This window comes from Nyctereutes procyonoides, unplaced genomic scaffold (assembly GCF_905146905.1).
Source record: "Nyctereutes procyonoides isolate TBG_1078 unplaced genomic scaffold, NYPRO_anot_genome, whole genome shotgun sequence".
NCBI classification, from domain to species: Eukaryota; Metazoa; Chordata; class Mammalia; order Carnivora; family Canidae; genus Nyctereutes; species Nyctereutes procyonoides.
This window is the reverse complement of record NW_026575020.1, coordinates 6,056,145-6,073,275: the sequence shown is the minus strand read 5'-3', so window position 1 is coordinate 6,073,275 and position 17,131 is coordinate 6,056,145. Positions and strand designations below refer to the sequence as shown.

The following is a 17,131-nucleotide window of genomic DNA, read 5'->3' as shown; positions in this document are numbered from 1 at the left end:
AGTGCTATATGCCTAAGAGATGCTCGATCAATATGAAGTGAATTAAAAGGCCCTTGAGGCTCCTGGATGTCAGAGCTGGTCTGGCTAGTGCTGCCCAGTCCTCTCCCTGACTCCCAGAACCCTGCCATGTGGCAACAACACCCTCCTGGGACAGCAGGAGCAGTGCTGAGGTTCTGAATGATGTAGAAAACAGGCATCTCCTGAGAGATGTGTAAGATCCTGTAGGGTAAACCAAGGCCTGGATGGGGCTGAGGTGGGCAGGGGGATGTGTGTGGCCCACATCGTTCCTGGATCAAAGAATCCTACATTGCATCCTTCACCTGCTGGTGATGCCTGAGGCCTCGCCATTAAAAACTCCCTTCTTTCCAGAAGGCAGCTTCACTGTCCTTAAGACTATCAGTCCATTTCACATTCATTTTAATGAGGTTTAGGCCTTTGTTTCAAGATTTTGTTATTTATTAAAAGAGCTCACATGAGTGGGGGTGGGTGGGTGAAGAGCAGAGGGAGAGAATCTTAAGCAGATGCTGTGCTGAGTACGGAGCGCTACATAGGGCTCATCCTCAAGACCCTGAGATCATGACTTGAGCCGAAAATCAAGAGTCAGACATTTAACCAACTGAGCCATCCAGGTGCCTCAGGTTTGGACCTTTCTTAAGAGCTGATTTAATTAGTACTGAACACAGTACTCCAGTAGAAGAGCAGATGCTCAGAAGGAGAGGCCTGGGGTACCTGAGTTGGCTCCAGCTAGCCCTTTCTAACAACGAGCTGGTCACTGCTGCAGACCCACTCCTGATCCAGAGACTCTGCGAGCTGGGGGTTGTGGGTTACGCCTCCAGCCCCAGTGGGTCCCGCCCTGGTGAGGCATCACCTGCAATGGCAGCGTCTGTGGGGCCGCTGCCTGGCCCTCCCCAGCCGTGGCTGCCCTGCTGACCGTGCTGTTGACACAGTCTACTGTGGTTCCCCAGGGGCGTACATCTCTTCCCGTCAACCCGATACCTCTGCTAGCTCCAAATTTTGCAATCTATTTTCAGATGTAAAACGAGAGGGGGGCGGTTAATAAGGAAATGGCCTTGGGTACTAACTGGGGTCAAGCCATGCTGTCTGAGTGAACCCTTTCCCACCACTGGCTTGAGGCCAGCAGCTCCCCAGTCCCCCGCAATCTGTCTGGAACTGAGCCCAGTGGGGACTCTGCCCCCACTCCCAAGCTACCGCGGTGCTGGGGAGTCCGCTCAGCCCTGAGTCCTCCCGGGAGCAGGGGGCAGAGCTGAGCGGCCGCCCGGAGCTTGGCGGGAGGAGGGGCCGGGGAGGGGGAGGTGGGGAGATCCGGCTGGAGGGGAGGCTCCAACGTCTCCTTCCTTCCTGGTTCCTGCAGCAGCTGCTGCCACTGCTCGGCTCCGTGAGGAGGGAGCGGGCCACTCGGAGACGGTGACTCAGAGGCAGAGCAGCGCGCGGGCCACGGAGCACTGGCGTCCATGGACCCTGGGGTAAGGGGGCTGCGCGGGCATCGGCTGACATTCCCTGGACAAGCTTCCTCCCACCTGAAGCTGGTGGGTCTGCCCCTCCGGAGACTGCGGGTGGGAATGGAAGTGGAGATGGGGCACCGACCTGGCTCACCTCAACCCCGCACCCTCTACTGACAGAGTGTCCCCCTCCTCCCGCTGGCGGTGAGGGGCCAGGATCCTCCGGGGCCAGGAAAAGGGCACAGGGTACCCAAACACCAGAAGAGTTTGGGAACTTTCAATGGCCAGATGCAAGAGTTTCACCCCCCCTTCCCTCAGTCAGCCTCTTGCATTCGGTGCCCCTCCGTCCTGACCTCCTGGCCGCCACGGCCCCACCGTGTCCTGTCCCTTCCTGGCCTCAGCTCCTCAGGTGCTTGCTGCCTCCATTGGTAGATCTGAGCTGTTTGCCCAGCCTCGGGCCAGCCTCGCCCCTCTGGTCCCCTCCCTGTCCCACACACACGGAGCCTCATGCATTATTGATCTCCCCGTGGAGCCAGGATGGCCGGGGCTGGTGCCAAGGGCGTCTGTGGGCACTGCTGTGGGACCTGTGTGGACCTTGGCATGTTCTTGGCCACCTTTTCTCTTGCACACAGTGTCTCCATGGGCCTGGTGCCCTGCTCTCTCTGGGTGGATGGTGCTTCTCAGGAGCCCCGGGGACTGGGATGATAGAAGGGAGGCTTTGGTTGAGGAACTGAGGGTCTCAGGCAAGCATCCTAGGGTGGAGGCATGGGGAGTGAAGGGGAGGGGGGCTGTCTCAGGCCTCAGTTTTCCCATGCAGAAATAGAGGATCTTGAGACCGTTGGTGGGGAGTTGGGATGAAGGGGTTAGGGGTGCTCTACGGAGGGATTGTAGCAGAAGCGTCTCCAGCCCATGACAGCAGGTTGAAGGGATGTCTGGGGGTCCTGAAGGAGAAGCCTGATTGAGATCTTGTTTGTCCAGTTTTTGAATTCCTCTGTCCTTGTTTAGAGCTGCTTTTTTCACTCCCAGGGAATCCTCCAGAGAAAGCACTGAGTGTTTCCTAGAGCCTGAGATGTGGGCCCGATGTGGGGCTGGGTGGACTTCTGTGGTTTTCTCTTGGCACCAGCCTGTGGGCTGTGTGCTCGTTCAGCTAGTTCACCTCTGTGAGCAGTGGCCGCAACCGGAGGGTGTGGGCAGAGAGACTGGCCCAGGGTGTGGGGAAGGCACAAACTCGGAGAGGCCTGCCAGATGAGCTCTTAGCTCAGACAGTGCAGTAGGGGTTGGGCTGGGGAAGGTGATAGCAGGGTCTGTGCTAATGGGGTCTCCCTCTTGCTTCCAGGGTCCCCTCAGGACAAGGTGACATCCTTCTCCTTCCACCCTGTTCTACCTTCTCGTCAGGGAGTGGCTGCTCCCTTCTCCATGGACTTCCAAGAGAGGGTCCCTAACTCCTCGGCCGAGAACATTCAGTCTGCGAAGCTGAGCAGTGCCCAGCAGGTCTGGGGGAAGGGACGGGGTGGGAGGCAGGCAGTGGGTGGCTAGAGCTTGGCCCTAAAGTTGGGTGGGGGGGGCTTCCCACATGATCACCTTCCCAGCAGCTTTCCTGACTCTCTGTCCTGGACTGCAGGCCTCAGAGCTGTGGGAGGTTCTAGAGGACCCTCGGGGAAGGCTGGGAGCAGAGGGTACCATGCCAGAGAGGCAGGAAGGCCACCTGCTCAAGAAAAGGAAGTGGCCTCTGAAGGGCTGGCACAAGGTAGAGTGGGCAGGGCAAGGGGAGGGGCCAGATGCTGGGGCTGGCCAGGCAGGAGGCGGGGGAGGGTGTGGGCAACCTAGGGAGTGCACGTGTGTGTACAGAAAAACAGTCCATGTGTTTGCTTGCTCTCTCCTCATGCCCTTTCCTCTCTGCCTCCTGGGTTCTTGTTCCTTCTGGGCAATGTCACAGAGATACTTTGTGCTGGAGGACGGAATCCTTCATTATGCGACCACTCGGCAAGATGTAAGTCAGGGACCCTGCTGGGGGTTGTGGGATGAGTGTGGCCCCAGAATGCTCCCAGTAGGCAGAGGACTTCTGGAATCCACCAGGGCAGGGTCTCACACAGGTTCTCACTCAGGTTCTCACACATTGCTGGGTGAGGGGTCTTGGGCACGTTCCTTCTCGGGGCCCTCAACAAACTTGTCTCTTAAGATGGAGAGAGTACGCTCTCCCGTCTGTAGGGTTGTCATCTTGGTGAGGGCCTTTGGGACGGTGCTTGGCACAAAAATAAGTGCCCAGGAAACAGGAGCTTTATCATCTGTGCCTTCATCCCATTCCCGTGCTGGGAATAGGAGCTGAAGGCCTTTGCGCTCAGGCTGTTGCTTAGATGGGGTGTTTGCCTTCTGGGCCTTGGGGGTCCCAGGAGTAGTTTTCCTGGCTCTGTGACTCCCTTGAGGTCAGAATGTGACTTGATGTAGCAGGGTGTTCTGTGTACAGGAGGCCGACCAACAAGTCCCTGCTGATACTGCGACTTGGGCCTCAGGGTGAGTCAGTTGCCCAGCCCTGGAGCCTAGAGTCATCTCTGGAAGATGGTGGCTCTGTGGTCCTGGGGACCTAAAAACAGTCCCATTTACCCCCTGCCAACCCTCCACTCCAGATCACCAAGGGGAAGCTTCATGGCTCCATTGATGTCCGACTCTCTGTCATGTCCATCAACAAAAAGGCCCAGCGCATTGACCTTGACACCGAAGACAACATCTACCACCTCAAGGTGACATTCCTGGGAGCCAAGTGGTGGCTTGGGCGCCAGCCTAGCAGAAACACCAAGGCACACAGGAGGGTCTGTCCTTGAGGTTGAGGACTATACAGTGGCCAATGGCAAACTGCCTTTCTTGGTTGTCATGTAAATGAGACACCTGGGGAAGCTAGGCTCTGCCTCCTGCAAGGAGCCTTTATACAAGCTGGGGACTACAGGGAGATACCCTCCCTGCCTGGGGATCAGAGCCCTGACTTCCTGCCCTGTGAAGCTGTCCTTCCTTTCATGCTTCCCTGCCCATCTCCATCACCTCTGCAGATCAAATCCCAGGACCTGTTCCAGAGATGGGTGGCCCAGCTTCGTGCCCACCGCCTGGCCCAGCGCCTAGACATGCCCCGAGGTTCGCTGCCCGGCACCACTCACCGGAAGGTAAGAAGGACCCTGCGCAGGGGCAGTTGCCATGGGGACTCAGGGGTGGTGGCTTCAGGGAACCATGAGCCTTGGGGAGGTGGGCACTGCCCTGCCTTATCCTTGACTCACTGCACAGGTTCCTGGTGCCCAGCTTCCAGCAGCAGGCAGCGCCTCGGCTCTACCCGGGGTTGGACCTCGGGAGAAGGTGTCTTCCTGGCTGAGGGACAGTGATGGGCTTGACCGCTGCTCTCATGGTGAGAGGCCTGTAGCACTGCACCTCTGCAGGCAGGGCCCATGCTCTTGGGTCCAGGTGACATCAGCAGCCACAAGGAGGAGGACTGTTAGCTCCATCCCTGCCTCTGGGAACCTGACTGATGGAGGAGATAGCCATGGCCTCCAAGTCAACTGGGTCTAGTCGGGCCTGCCCTGGGGAGCGCCAGTCTTAGAGAGGAGGGCAGGGCTTGTGCCCTAGGCACACAGACAGGACTCAGGGCCCGGACTTCTGAACAAGAAGATACAGAAAACCAGTACGGGGAGGGGTCCTGAGGAGTAGCGCCATGGACGGGGCATGCTGCAGAAGCTGGTTCCTGGAGTGAGCAGCTATGATGTCGGCCTGGGATGGTGAAGTGCCAGCCAGTGGGGACAGAAGGAGTCAGTCTGTGCGGAGGCAGCAGAGTTAAGGTGTGTTGTGGAGACAGTGGGGGTTGGGGGTGCCAGCCCTCAGGAAACCAGTGTGAAGCCAAACCAGGGGTGAGAAGTGGGAACTGCTTTGGGCTCGTGGGCTGAGGAGGGGGATAGAGTGTCAGAGTTTCTATGGCTGCCGGGTAGAGTGTTTGGAGGAGGAAGGGAAGCTGAGGGACAGGTACCTGGTCAATGTTGGGAAAGGGACTTCATAATTTATTTTTCCCTGCAGAGCTCTCTGAGTGTCAGGGGAAGCTCCAGGAACTACACAGACTCCTCCAGAGCCTGGAGTCCCTGCACCGAATCCCCTCGGCCCCTGTAATCCCCACGCACCAGGTGAGAGCCATGGGAGGAGGCAGGGTCTAGTTCAGGGGACTCTTCTGCTTGATGCCCTCATGTACACCACTGCCCTGGGACAGATCCCCAGTCCCCTTGTATGTGAAGTTCCCTGGAGAGCCATGTATCTGCCTAGTGGACCCACCTCCCATGTCCAGACTGTCTTGGGGTTGTCTGCCTCTTTGGGGTGACCCCTACCTGTGACACACACACATTTCCGGGGTGTCTGTCTTCTTCCTCTGGGATGTCAGATGTCTCTGAGGCCCCCTCCATGGCCATCTGTCTCCCTCCTGGCTTTTGTGGTTGCTGCCCATCTCCTCACCCTGACTGAGACTCACCCCCTGCCCCCCCACCTTGCCAGGCCTCAGTGACAACCGAGAGACCCAGGAAAGGGAAGCGCACCAGCCGCATGTGGTGCACACAGAGCTTTGCCAAGGACGACACCATTGGACGGGTGAGGCGGGGTGTGGACACAAGGTCACTCGGTGGGATGTCCTGAAGAAGGAGGCTGTCACCTCCGACCCCTGCCCTTCACCTACAGGTCGGTCGTCTCCACGGCTCTGTTCCCAACCTGTCCCGCTACCTGGAGTCCCGGGACTCCTCAGGCCCTCGTGGGCTGCCGCCTCCAGACTATGCCCACCTGCAGCGGACTTTCTGGGCCCTGGCCCAGAAGGGTGAGTGCGTGCAGGAGGGGCAGCTGGGAGCAGGCAGGGATGGGGAGAGGGAGAGGAGTCTGATGCGTGCCCTGCCCCACAGTGCACAACTCCCTCAGCAGTGTCTTGGCTGCCCTCACCACCGAATGGGACCGACTCAAGGACCTGCACCAGGGCTCAGAGCTGTCGCGGACAGGGGTGAGACTCAGGGACCGGGGAGCTGTGGGAGGAGAGCGCTTGAGTCTGAGAGTGGCGCATAGGCCTGGGGGTGAGAGCAGAGCTGGGCCTGGGGAGAGCGTGGTTGGCAGAGGCAGTGGGTGCAGAGATTGGTGTGGTAGGGTGGGGAGGGTTTTGTCCTCCTGGCCCCTGGCCCCTTACCCTCTCCCTGCAGGTCTCTGAGGCCTCAGGTGGCCCAAGGCGCCTCCACTCCCTCTCCGTGTCCTCAGACACCACTGCCGACTCCTTCAGCTCCCTCAACCCTGAGGAGGTAGGAGCCAGGCTGGGCTGTGGGGACCATTTCTCCTGTACCTTCTTCCATAGCAGAAGTGAAGGCCCAGCTGGTCTTCAGCCCCAAAACAATGCCCAGAAATCCTAGCTCCATCCCCTTTCCTATAACATTGGCAGCAGCCTCATTGTGGTCATTCCTGCCCTGCCAGTGTACAGAGCGCTTTTACTGTTAATTTGGGGTCCCCTGAGGCCATGATCCTCAAATTCGTGGTGGAGGAAACAGAGACTCATAGAATCTGACCAATGGGGGCCCAGGCTCCCACAGTTGCAGACTGGGGGGACTAAGAATCAAATTGACATGAGGCAGGCTCGCCAGTCAGAGCAGTAGGACTTGGGATGATCAGAGACAAGGAAGTGTGCTTAGAGCAAGGACAATGATATAAAAGACTTGCTGTAGGAGTTTCTCACAATTGGAACTTCTTCATGGAGCTAGAAGCTACCACTCACATAGTGGCTACATGTGGCAACTCACAGGTTCTTTGAGACTCTTTTTAGCAAGTTCATTGAAAATATAAAAGGACCCATGTAATTAATTCACGTACCAAGAAAAAAAGAGACCCATATAACGTGTGATAAAAATTACTATGTTAGTAATTGTAGAAATGCAAATTTTCATTTTTCTTTTATCAAGGTAACAGATGTTTCTTCAGTGATAATTTGGAATCTTGATGAGCATGCAATAAAATAGATCAGTGACTGCTAGAAGAAAAAAAGAACTAAAAACAAAAACCAAAAAAACTGGGACTTACGTGTTCTGAGCAGACTTGGGGGCCAGGCTCCACGGGTTTCAGTTTGGTTTTGTCGCATGCCGGCTTTGTGAGCCTGAGCCTCGGTGTCCCAATCTGCAAATTGGGAGGGGGGGATCATAATTACACCCACTGCATCGGATGAGGGTCAGGATGGATTGCGTTCCTATACACGGAAGCCTTGGACCCAGGCTCAGAGTCTGTGCCCGGGCAGGAAGAGCAGCTGTAATGGAACCCGTGTGTCTATGCTTCCAGTTCATTCCATCATACCTTCATATTCCCGTCTTCTCCTGCTCAGCAGGCTTTCAGACTCAGGCAGTGAGCCCCAAGGTGCTTCCCTCTCAAGGGAACTGTCAGGCTGGGGAGCCCTGCCTGACACCTGTCCTTCCCACAGCAAGAAGCTTTGTACATGAAGGGGCGGGAGCTGACCCCCCAGCTGTCCCAGAGCAGCATCCTGTCCCTTGCTGATTCCCACACAGAATTTTTCGATGCCTGTGAGGTTCTCCTCTCGGCCAGCTCTTCTGAGAATGAGGTGAGTTGCAGGGGGAGGGCAGGACGCTGGGAAAATTGGATGGGGTCCAGAGAGACTAGTATTTGTAGATTCCCAAATACTTTCCTAACGCCCTGGCTGCTATCTCTGGTAACATGTCCAGACCCACTGGGTTTATGTGGCCCTGCTCAGAAATCTCTGCTGGTGACCCTTCCTCCAGTTTGGTGTGCTTTATCCACATTGGGTTCTCCGGAGACTGCTGCCTCAGCCCCATCCCAGCCATCCTCCTGTGAGCCCATCAGCCCCCGCACTCCCCTGATCCCTGCCCCTCAGACCCTGGATCTCAGTGATGTCCTGTTGCCTTTTCCTTGTGTACCACCAAGTCCCTGAGCTTTCTCCCCACAGTGGGAGGGCCAGGTGTTCCCCTCCCAAAGTGGCAGTGCACACTCTGTGATGCCGGTCTTGCGGCTCAGACCCTCCCCCACCCCAAATACATGTCTTCCCCCTTCCCATTAAAGGACTAGCTGGGCAGAGTCTTGTCAGGCCCTGGGCATTGCCCAGCTGCCTGGAGAGGCCTGGTCTGCCCGGCCTGTCATCTGTCCTGGCCCAGGGCTCAGAGGAGGAGGAGTCGTGCACGAGTGAAATCACCACCAGTCTGTCCGAGGAAGTGCTGGACCTCAGGGGAGCTGACCACTATCAAAAAGGTGCTGCTGGGTGTGCAGCTGTGGAGGGGCTGAGGAGGGGTAGAAAGGGTATTTGTCTACCACCCAGGCCCCTTGGGAGGCAGTCTCTTGTGGTGACGGGTGGGCTGACAGCTTTGGATGCCAACTCCAGAAGTGATCTCAGGAGAGGAGGAAGGCTAAGCTGTGAGCTACAGAATGTTCCAGGAGTGGCTCCGTGGGTGGGTCTGGCTCAGGCCTGGGGGCTAGCCTCCAGGGCAGTCTTCTGAGAAGTTTCACATAGGGCAGAAGCCCCCACCTTGCCACTCTGTAGCAGCGTGGCTTTGGACATGTCATTTTACTTTTTGGAACCTGTTTCCACACCTGTAAAATGGGCTGAATAATCTCTCTGGTGGCTTCAATTTCTGTGTTTATGTAGGGGAGCGGAAGGTTAGGGCAGGGACTCAGGAGGGGCTTCTGGGGTGCAGGGTTCCAACAGTGGGGACCTCCCTCTCTGAGTGGTTCTTGGTCCAGCTGCCCCCCTAATTCCCCCATTCAGCTACCATTGGCTTCCCAGCTGCCCCGGCCTGCACTGAGTCCAGAGGGGGGCTTGGGAGTGACTCTATCTAGGAGCCCCTCTGTGAGTGGGGGCGGGGCATGCCTCGGGGCTGACCTGTGCCCCAGGGAGCGAGAGTGACCTGTTGGGTGGGCCCCAGGGGCATGTGTTCCAGGGCGAGCTGCAGGACCCCCACGACGCCGCTGCCTGCCAGCGGCCAGCGGGCCAGGAGCCGACGTGAGCCTATGGAACATCCTGCGGAACAACATCGGCAAGGACCTGTCCAAGGTGTCCATGCCTGTGCAGCTGAATGAGCCGCTCAACACCCTGCAGCGGCTCTGCGAGGAGCTGGAGTACAGCAGCCTCCTGGACCAGGCCAGCCGCACTGCCGACCCCTGCGAGCGCATGGTACCTCGCACCTCCCAGCTGGGCTACTCCTGACTTCAGCCCAGGATCCAGTCCCTGCAGGAGGTGGGGTGGCACCCTGCCTCCTCTGACCCCACCCCCACTCCGGCACCCAGCGGCACCTCCCTGCCCTTCCCCCCGCAGGTGTACATCGCGGCCTTCGCCGTCTCTGCCTACTCGTCCACGTACCACCGAGCAGGCTGCAAGCCCTTCAACCCCGTCCTGGGGGAGACCTATGAGTGCGAGCGGCCTGACCGGGGCTTCCGCTTCATCAGTGAGCAGGTGTGGGCCCCTGAAGAAGAGGGTGGCCTCATGGGGCCCTGGGGCAGGGAAGCACCCAGGCTTCAGAGGGGCCAGGGCTTGGAGAGGGGTGCTGGCTCTGTGCTGGGCACTGTGCCACATGGCGGGGGGGGGGGGGGGGGGGGCGGCGGGGGCGGAGGACTCCCTGCTCCGGAAGCTCCCTGCTGAGGGTGGCCAGGACCCAGAAGCTCACAGGCTGCTATTCAACCCCACCTGGGAAGGCAGGCTCTAGAGGCCGATCTTGAGCTAAGTCTTGAGGGGGGAGGAAGTGAAGTGCGGCTGGGAGTACCATGAGGAAGGTGGGGGTGGAGAATGGGATGCTCCAGGCAGTGTAAAGGGACAGATGGAGCATGTTTAGGAAGAGTAAGAGACTCAGCTGGAAGACAAGACGGGTCCAAATTCTGAGGATCCCTGTAGGTGAAGTGCTTGTTTTCAAATGCTGAAGGCAATGGGGAGTCATTGGAGGGTTTTAGGCAGTGGAGTGACACGCTCCGAGTTGCACTGTATAAAGAGCACTCAGGCCGTAGTGTGCGGATGGGTCAGAGAAGGCCACTAGGAGGCCATTGTGGTCACCCCTTTAAGAGCTGCTGAGGACCTGTACTTAGCCTTGGCAACCGGGTTGCGTGGACATTAGATTCAGGAGCTGTTTTGCATTGATCTTGATGGGACTTGGTGGTCAGCAGAATGTTGTTACACATAAGAAAGAGGGGAGATGGTCAATGATAGGGAAAAGTCGGGCTTGGCCTTGAATTTATGGTTTGGGGGATTTGGCAGGTATGTGGCAGAGCCAATGAGCAAGATGGAAAGGACATGAGGAAGGTAACAGAATTAGGGAGGCTCCTTGTCTGTGTGGGCTTGACTTCCAGGAGGAGATGTCCAGTAGGCCCTGGGCCACATGAGCTTGGAGCTCCTCAGGGAGCTGGCAGCCCCAGAGTCACCAGCTTAGAGGTTGGGTGACATCATGGGTGGCTCCAGGGACAGGGTGTGGCGGGGAGGGGGCAGGGAAGGCAGAGGAGCTCTGAGGCCAAGGGAGTGGGCGGATGGTCCACAGGACTTTAAGGAGGTATCATTGGTTTACTGACTGAGGGAGACTTCAGGGAAAGCCTGGGGGCCAAGGCTGGGTTACAGTGGGTGTGTACTAAGAAGTAAAATAGAGAAGAATGCTACTTAAAAAAAAATTAAGGTAAATGAGGCACCTGGCTCGCTCAGCTGGTAGAGCATGCAACCCTCAATCTCAGGGTTGTGAGTTCAAGCCCCATGTTGGGCAAAGGGATTACTTATAAAAATAAAATTAGGGATACCCGGGAGGCTTAGTCAATTAAGTGTCTGACTCTTGGTTTTGGCTCAGGTTATGATCTCGGGATCGTGAGATTGAGCCCAGTGTGGGGCTCTGTGCTCAGTGGGGAGCCTGCTTGGTATTCTCTCTCTCCCTCTGCCTCCCACCAGCTCATGTGTGAGCTCTCTAAGTAAATAAGTAAATAAATAAATAAAACTAGATTAAATTAAAATAGAGAAAAATGCAGATTATTTCCAAAAGATTTTACCAGGAAGGAAAAAGGATTTCAGCCAGAGGCAGGGATAAAGAGTTGAAGTGTTTTTTGTTTGTTTGTTTGTTTTGTTTTGTTTTGTTTTTTGGTTTGTTTAGATTTTGTTGAAGTTCTTTTTTTTTTTTAACTTTTTTTAAGATTTTATGTATTTTATTAATGAGAGACACACACAGAGAGAGAGAGAGAGGCAGAGACACAGGCAGAGGGAGAAGCAGGCTCCATGCAGGGAGCCTGACATGGGACTCGATCCTGGGTCTCCAGGATCACACCCGGGCTGAAGGCAGTGCTAAACCACTGAGCCACCGGGGCTGCCCGGTTTGTTTAGATTTTAAGTGTTGTTAGTTTTGTAAGATTTTGTTTATTCATTAGAGAGAGAAACGGACAGAGAAGACAAGTAGGGGGAGGAGGGAGAGGGAGAAGCAGATTCCCTCTGAGAGGAGAGCCTGACATTGGACCTGATCCCAGGACCCCAAGATCATGACTGAGCTGAAGTCAGATGCTTCACCGACTGACCTACCCAGGCACTCTAGATTTTAAATTTTTTTACTGAAAAGTTCACACAGTCCAATAGTACGGTAGAAAATGACTCCCAACTCACCCTTCTGAGAGGACTGCCGCTGCCACTGTTGGTTTTGTGCATCTGTGATCAAAGGGGTGTGTGTATGGAAAGGAAAGGTTTACTCTTTTTTCAAAAAATATTTTATTTATTTATTTAGAGACACAGAAATAGGGCAGGTGTTGGGAGGAACAGAGGGACAAGCTGACTCCGCGCTGAGTGAGGAGCCGGAAGCAGGGCTCCATCTCAGGATCCTGAGACCATGACCTGAGCCGAAACTAAGAGTCGGTCACTTAACCAACTGAACCACCCAAGCACCCCAAGGTTTACTCTTTTTTAAGATGGAAGAACAGGAGTTATTTCTACATATAGAGAAAGAGAAATACAGAGGGAAGGGCTGCAGGACAGAGGGGAGGGAGGAGGGAGGAACCTGCAGGAAGGGGTGAGAGGCAGCAGGAGGAGGAGGGGGCCTGGGCCTGGCAGTGGGTTCAGGGGGCTGGGGTCAGCGTGGGAGCCGTAAGTTGGTAGAAGGAGTTGCCAGCTCTGCTCTCCCTCTGATTGTGGGGGCGTTAATGTGGTTTGAAGGGGAAATATTGGGTGTCAGTCCTCAGAGGAGGATTAGGCGCAGGTGCGGACACAGTGTAGAATTAGAAGTTCCCACTGTGTGCTCTGTGTGTTCTGTGGCCCAGTGGCAGTGTCTAAAGGTCAGGGAACCAGGGACCAGAGGAGGGAACAACAGGGAACCAGAAGAGGCCATGCTAGGGGTTGTGGCAAGTTGGGGCTGCGGATTGTCGAGGGTACTGGGTGAGAGGGTGGAGGTGATGGAGCGATCCCAGCCAGGTGGTAAGAAGGTGAAGCTGGGGCGATGGGCCACGACAAAGCAGAGCAGTAGGAAGTCTTGGGAGGAGCCATGGGCCACAAGGAAAGGGGAGGGGGCAAGGCTGCGGGCTGTGGGATACCCGAGTTCAAGTTCCAGATGCAGAACCGTTCCAAGGAGGACAAGGCCAGGCTTTTCCAAGGCTGTGGTGTGGAGGCTGTGACAGTAGTGAAGGAGAAGATGTTGAGGGAGAGGGTCCTCGGGAGGGCTGGCTTTCAGGCAGGGCACAGGGGAGGACCCACCTGTCACTGCTGGAGGACTTGATAGGCCGGAACATGGGTTCTAGGGCTTTGGGAGGAGTGAATGAGAAGGGGGATCATGAGGCCTCATGAGAAGAGAGAGAACCACAGAATTTGGGGTGGTGACCAAGGCTAACAGAGACAAGAGCCCTGGAACTAACTAGTCTTCTGGGTTGAAGGGGATCTGGGGATGGGGGTCGGAGACTTTGGGAAGCTGTGGAGTCAGGAGCAGACCCCACGGTCCTCAGGGGCAGATTCAAGAGGCCTCCTCTGCTCACCAAGGTCTCCCACCACCCCCCCATCTCGGCGTGCCATGCGGAGTCAGAGAACTTCATCTTCTGGCAAGGTAAGGAGTGGGGAGCTTGAAGGGGGGCGGGTGTGGGGGTGCAGGGCACGTGGTGAGGGCCAGAACATTGTCTGGTCTAATTTCTCCCCCTCCCTCTCCCAACCCACCTCCAGACATGAAGTGGAAGAACAAGTTCTGGGGCAAATCCTTGGAGATCGTGCCTGTGGGGACGGTCAATGTCAGCCTGCCCAGGTGTGTTCCTAGGTTCCTAGGTGCTCAGCATCTGGGCTCAGCCCACAGGCCACCCTCCAGGCTGGGGTGGTGAGGTGGGAGGGACAGGATAGAAAGGGCTGGCCAGAAGCTGCTTGAGGTGGGTCAGTGTCTATACATTTTACACCTGTATTTACAGTGTTGTGCATGAAGAAAGGTGAAAAATCTTAGCACAGTAGAGCTGGGAGGGCCCATCGAGGTCATCTGATGCAGTGGCTTTCACACTCTTTTGACCGTGACTCACAGTAAGAAATGCAGTTGAGACTTCACGCCAATGCACAGGCACACCCATACACACACACATCTCCACAGAAACTAAGTGGATCTCAGGACTGAAATACCCTCATTAGCTCATGTCATTTTATAAGTGGGGACCGCAGCCAGAGTGAGAAGGGGGCTTGCCCGGCAGAGGCCGGTCCACAGGCAGGAGGATCCCCCGGCTTCCGAGTCAGAAGTCCTGGCCGGGAGTCTTGATTCTATCACTTCATAATTACGTGAGCAACAAAGAGACTTGATACCCCCCAGCCTCTCGAATCTGCTCTTCTATAAAATAAGAATAGTGAGGGCAGCCTGGGTGGCTCAGCGGTTTAGTGCCGCCTTCAGTCCAGGGCGTGATCCTGGAGTCCCGGGATCGAGTACCACATTGGGCTCCCTGCATGGAGGCTGCTTCTCCCTCTGCCTGTGTCTCTGCCTCTCTCTCCCTCTCTCTCTCTGTGTCTCTCATGAATAAATAAATAATCTTAAAAAAAAAAAAAAGACTAGTGAGTAGTACCCAGTAGAAGTCGGGAGTAAGGAGGACAATACATGTGACCAGACCTACCCTGGTCCCTGGCACCTAAGGGCAGGGACTCTTGTCTATGTATTTATCCCCATTACTTTGGCTCTCAGAAGCTTTATCAAGTGAGTGGAGACGTGTCGGCTCAAACAGCTGTGACAGCTTCTCTGCTTTATGGATATGTGATCCTTCATGACAGAGGCAGAACTGGGACCCCAGTGTTCTTTCCACAGACCCACATGACCCGCTCCCTGGCTCGGGGTGGCACTTGTTCCCTGGGGCCGGTCAGCTGCCCTCCCCCGCTCCATCTCTCTCAGGTTTGGGGACCACTTTGAGTGGAACAAGGTGACGTCCTGCATTCACAACATCCTGAGCGGCCAGCGCTGGATCGAGCATTATGGGGAGGTGCTCATCCGGAACACACAAGACAGCTCCTGCCACTGCAAGATCACCTTCTGCAAGGTGGGCATAGCACCCCAACCCTGCCTGTCTGCCCCCAGTGGCTCACCCCAGGGGAAGGGGCAGGGACATGCCCCTAAGTCCCTTGCCCCCACCCCCACTCTAGGCCAAGTACTGGAGCTCCAACGTCCATGAGGTGCAGGGTGCCGTGTTCAGCCGGAGTGGCCGTGTCCTTCACCGCCTCTCTGGGAAGTGGCATGAAGGGCTCTACCGGGGGACCCTGCCTGGCGGTCAGTGCATCTGGAAACCCAGTAAGTATGGTGGTCAGGGAAGGCCAGGCAGGGCTGAAGGCAGCTACGACACAGTCCACCTGCCCCAGCCCCATGCCTTCCCACCAGACTCAATGCCCCCAGACCATGAGCGAAACTTCGGCTTCACTCAGTTTGCCTTGGAGCTGAACGAGCTGACTGCAGAGCTGAAACGGTCCCTGCCTTCCACGGACACACGGCTCCGGCCAGACCAGAGGTCAGTGGCACGTGGGACCCACCCTAAAACCACTGGGCTCCCCCTTACCCCGCATGGGTTTCCACAGAGCTGTGCCTGGCCTTCCTCTTGGAGCCGCTCAGGGGGCACAGCTGGGCGGGGGATCGAGGCCTGGGGTCTGAGGGGACCAGTCCACTGACTGCCATCTGGAAGCTCAGGTACCTGGAGGAGGGGAACATCCAGGCCGCTGAGGCCCAGAAGAGAAGGATCGAGCAGCTTCAGCGGGACAGGCGCAGAGTGATGGAAGAAAACAACATCGTTCACCAGGCTCGCTTCTTCAGGTAACTCTGCCCTCTTCCTGGGTGTCTGCAATCCAGGCTCCTCTCTGCCTCCCCCTGGCACCTTCTTGTTTTGCTTGGGGCTGGCTGTGGAAGGCAGCACCCGGGAATCTTGGCCTTTATTCTGGATGTTCACCCCTCTCCTTCCTCCAGGCGGCAGACAGACAGCAGTGGGAAGGAGTGGTGGGTGACTAACAACACGTACTGGAGGCTGCGGGCTGAGCCAGGCTACGGGAACCTGGATGGGGCCGTGCTCTGGTAGCCCTGGCCTTTGGGGGCAGGAGGCTCACACTCCTTCTTCCTGCCTCTGCCCCCCATGGACACACGGGTGAGGCCAGGCTCTCTCCGTCACTGCCCTGGAGACCAAAGGGGCAGCCCTGGCCCTGACTCTGTCCCCTCTGCCGGCCAGAGGGGCTGCATCTCAGCCTGTTGCCCACTCCAGGTTTGGGGTGGGAAGCAGCATCTGTGCTTCCCCAGTCTCGTTTCCCTGGACAACCAGCATGTGCGCCCCTTCTTGCTCTGTCATTTCCCCTTCTCACCCCCTTGGGGTACTTGGGGGGAGACTCCCAGCTCTCCAGGATCTATTCCCCATACAGTGCCTTCCTAGGACACAGGGGATCCCTTAATGCTCCCAGGCTTCCTATGCCCAGGGCTGGCCCCAGCTGTGCTGTTGGAGTGAAGGAGTGAAGGAGAAGAGAGCCTTTTCTTCCATCCCCGTCCCTCCCATGCCCCCCTCCAGCATCTTCTCCCCCATGCCCTGGTCCAGCAGGGCTCTCTTTGCTTGGTCCTTGGCAATCTCTCCTATCCCCCTGGATCCCCTTCTCCCAAACTGCTAAATGCCTGCGGCTTCCAGCTCCTTTGGCCTCGTCTTCAAATGGTTCCCTTCAGTCGCGGCTCAGCAGTTCCCCCCCGAGTGGATGAGGCCTGTCCAAGAGGCAGGGAGCCAACTGAGCGGACAGGGTGCCTGGCCTCAGACCCACTGGGAGTGAGTGTGCACGTGTGAGAGTGCGAGTTTGTGTAGGAGTGTGTGCATGTGTGCGTGTGCCCGCGTACTGCTTGCAGGCGAGCAGGGTTCCCCATGTAGCCCGGACCCCGTGCTGGGCGTCCGCCGCGGTTGCTGCTCATTTCCGCACGGTCTGCCTCTGATGAAGGTGAATCGCAGTGACATTCCAAGCTCCAATAAAGACTGTCCCAAACTTTGGCCTGAGACCATTCATTTCAAAGCACATATGCACGGGGCACCTGGGGGGCTCAGTGGGTTAAGCATCTGACTCTTGGTTTCCCCTCAGGTCATGATCTCAGAGTCGGGAGATAGAGCCCCACCCTGGGTGTAGAGCCTCCTTAGGATTCTCTCTCCCTCTCCCTCTTCTCCTGCCCCCCCCTACTCCCCCCTGTAAAAGAAAGAAATAAAAATAAAAACACATATGCACAAGT

The 17,131-nt window shown here is 56.7% G+C and overlaps 1 protein-coding gene across 2 annotated transcripts; it reads left to right on the top strand.

Moving 5' to 3' along the window:
- Positions 1-1,322: 1,322 nt before the first annotated feature.
- On the top strand, positions 1,323-16,898 carry OSBPL7 (oxysterol binding protein like 7). 2 transcript variants are annotated; one of them, XM_055324746.1, is made up of 23 exons: positions 1,323-1,484; positions 2,797-2,951; positions 3,082-3,207; positions 3,397-3,450; positions 4,085-4,198; positions 4,502-4,612; positions 4,731-4,848; positions 5,508-5,611; positions 5,973-6,065; positions 6,153-6,285; positions 6,368-6,462; positions 6,656-6,751; positions 7,912-8,049; positions 8,618-8,711; positions 9,383-9,630; positions 9,772-9,909; positions 13,429-13,492; positions 13,606-13,684; positions 14,795-14,939; positions 15,043-15,187; positions 15,275-15,401; positions 15,578-15,700; positions 15,851-16,898. In XM_055324746.1, exons 2-23 carry the CDS (start codon positions 2,877-2,879, stop codon positions 15,957-15,959), a joined length of 2,529 nt encoding a protein of 842 aa, XP_055180721.1. In that variant the 5' UTR covers positions 1,323-1,484; positions 2,797-2,876; the 3' UTR covers positions 15,960-16,898. The 2 variants fall into 2 exon arrangements, with proteins under 2 accessions (XP_055180721.1, XP_055180724.1); XM_055324749.1 differs by lacking the exons at positions 1,323-1,484; positions 2,797-2,951; positions 3,082-3,207; positions 3,397-3,450 and adding an exon at positions 3,925-3,971.
- The last annotated feature ends 233 nt before the right edge of the window (positions 16,899-17,131 follow it).

Excerpts from the sequence above, each read along its gene's own strand:
- OSBPL7 (XM_055324746.1), top strand. The coding sequence starts at position 2,877 with ATGGACTTCCAAGAGAGGGTCCCTAACTCCTCGGCCGAGAACATTCAG. Across the intron at positions 6,463-6,655 it reads CAGAGCTGTCGCGGACAGGG|GTCTCTGAGGCCTCAGGTGG; the intron begins GTGAGACTCAGG and ends CTCTCCCTGCAG. Across the intron at positions 15,188-15,274 it reads TCAGTGCATCTGGAAACCCA|ACTCAATGCCCCCAGACCAT; the intron begins GTAAGTATGGTG and ends CCTTCCCACCAG.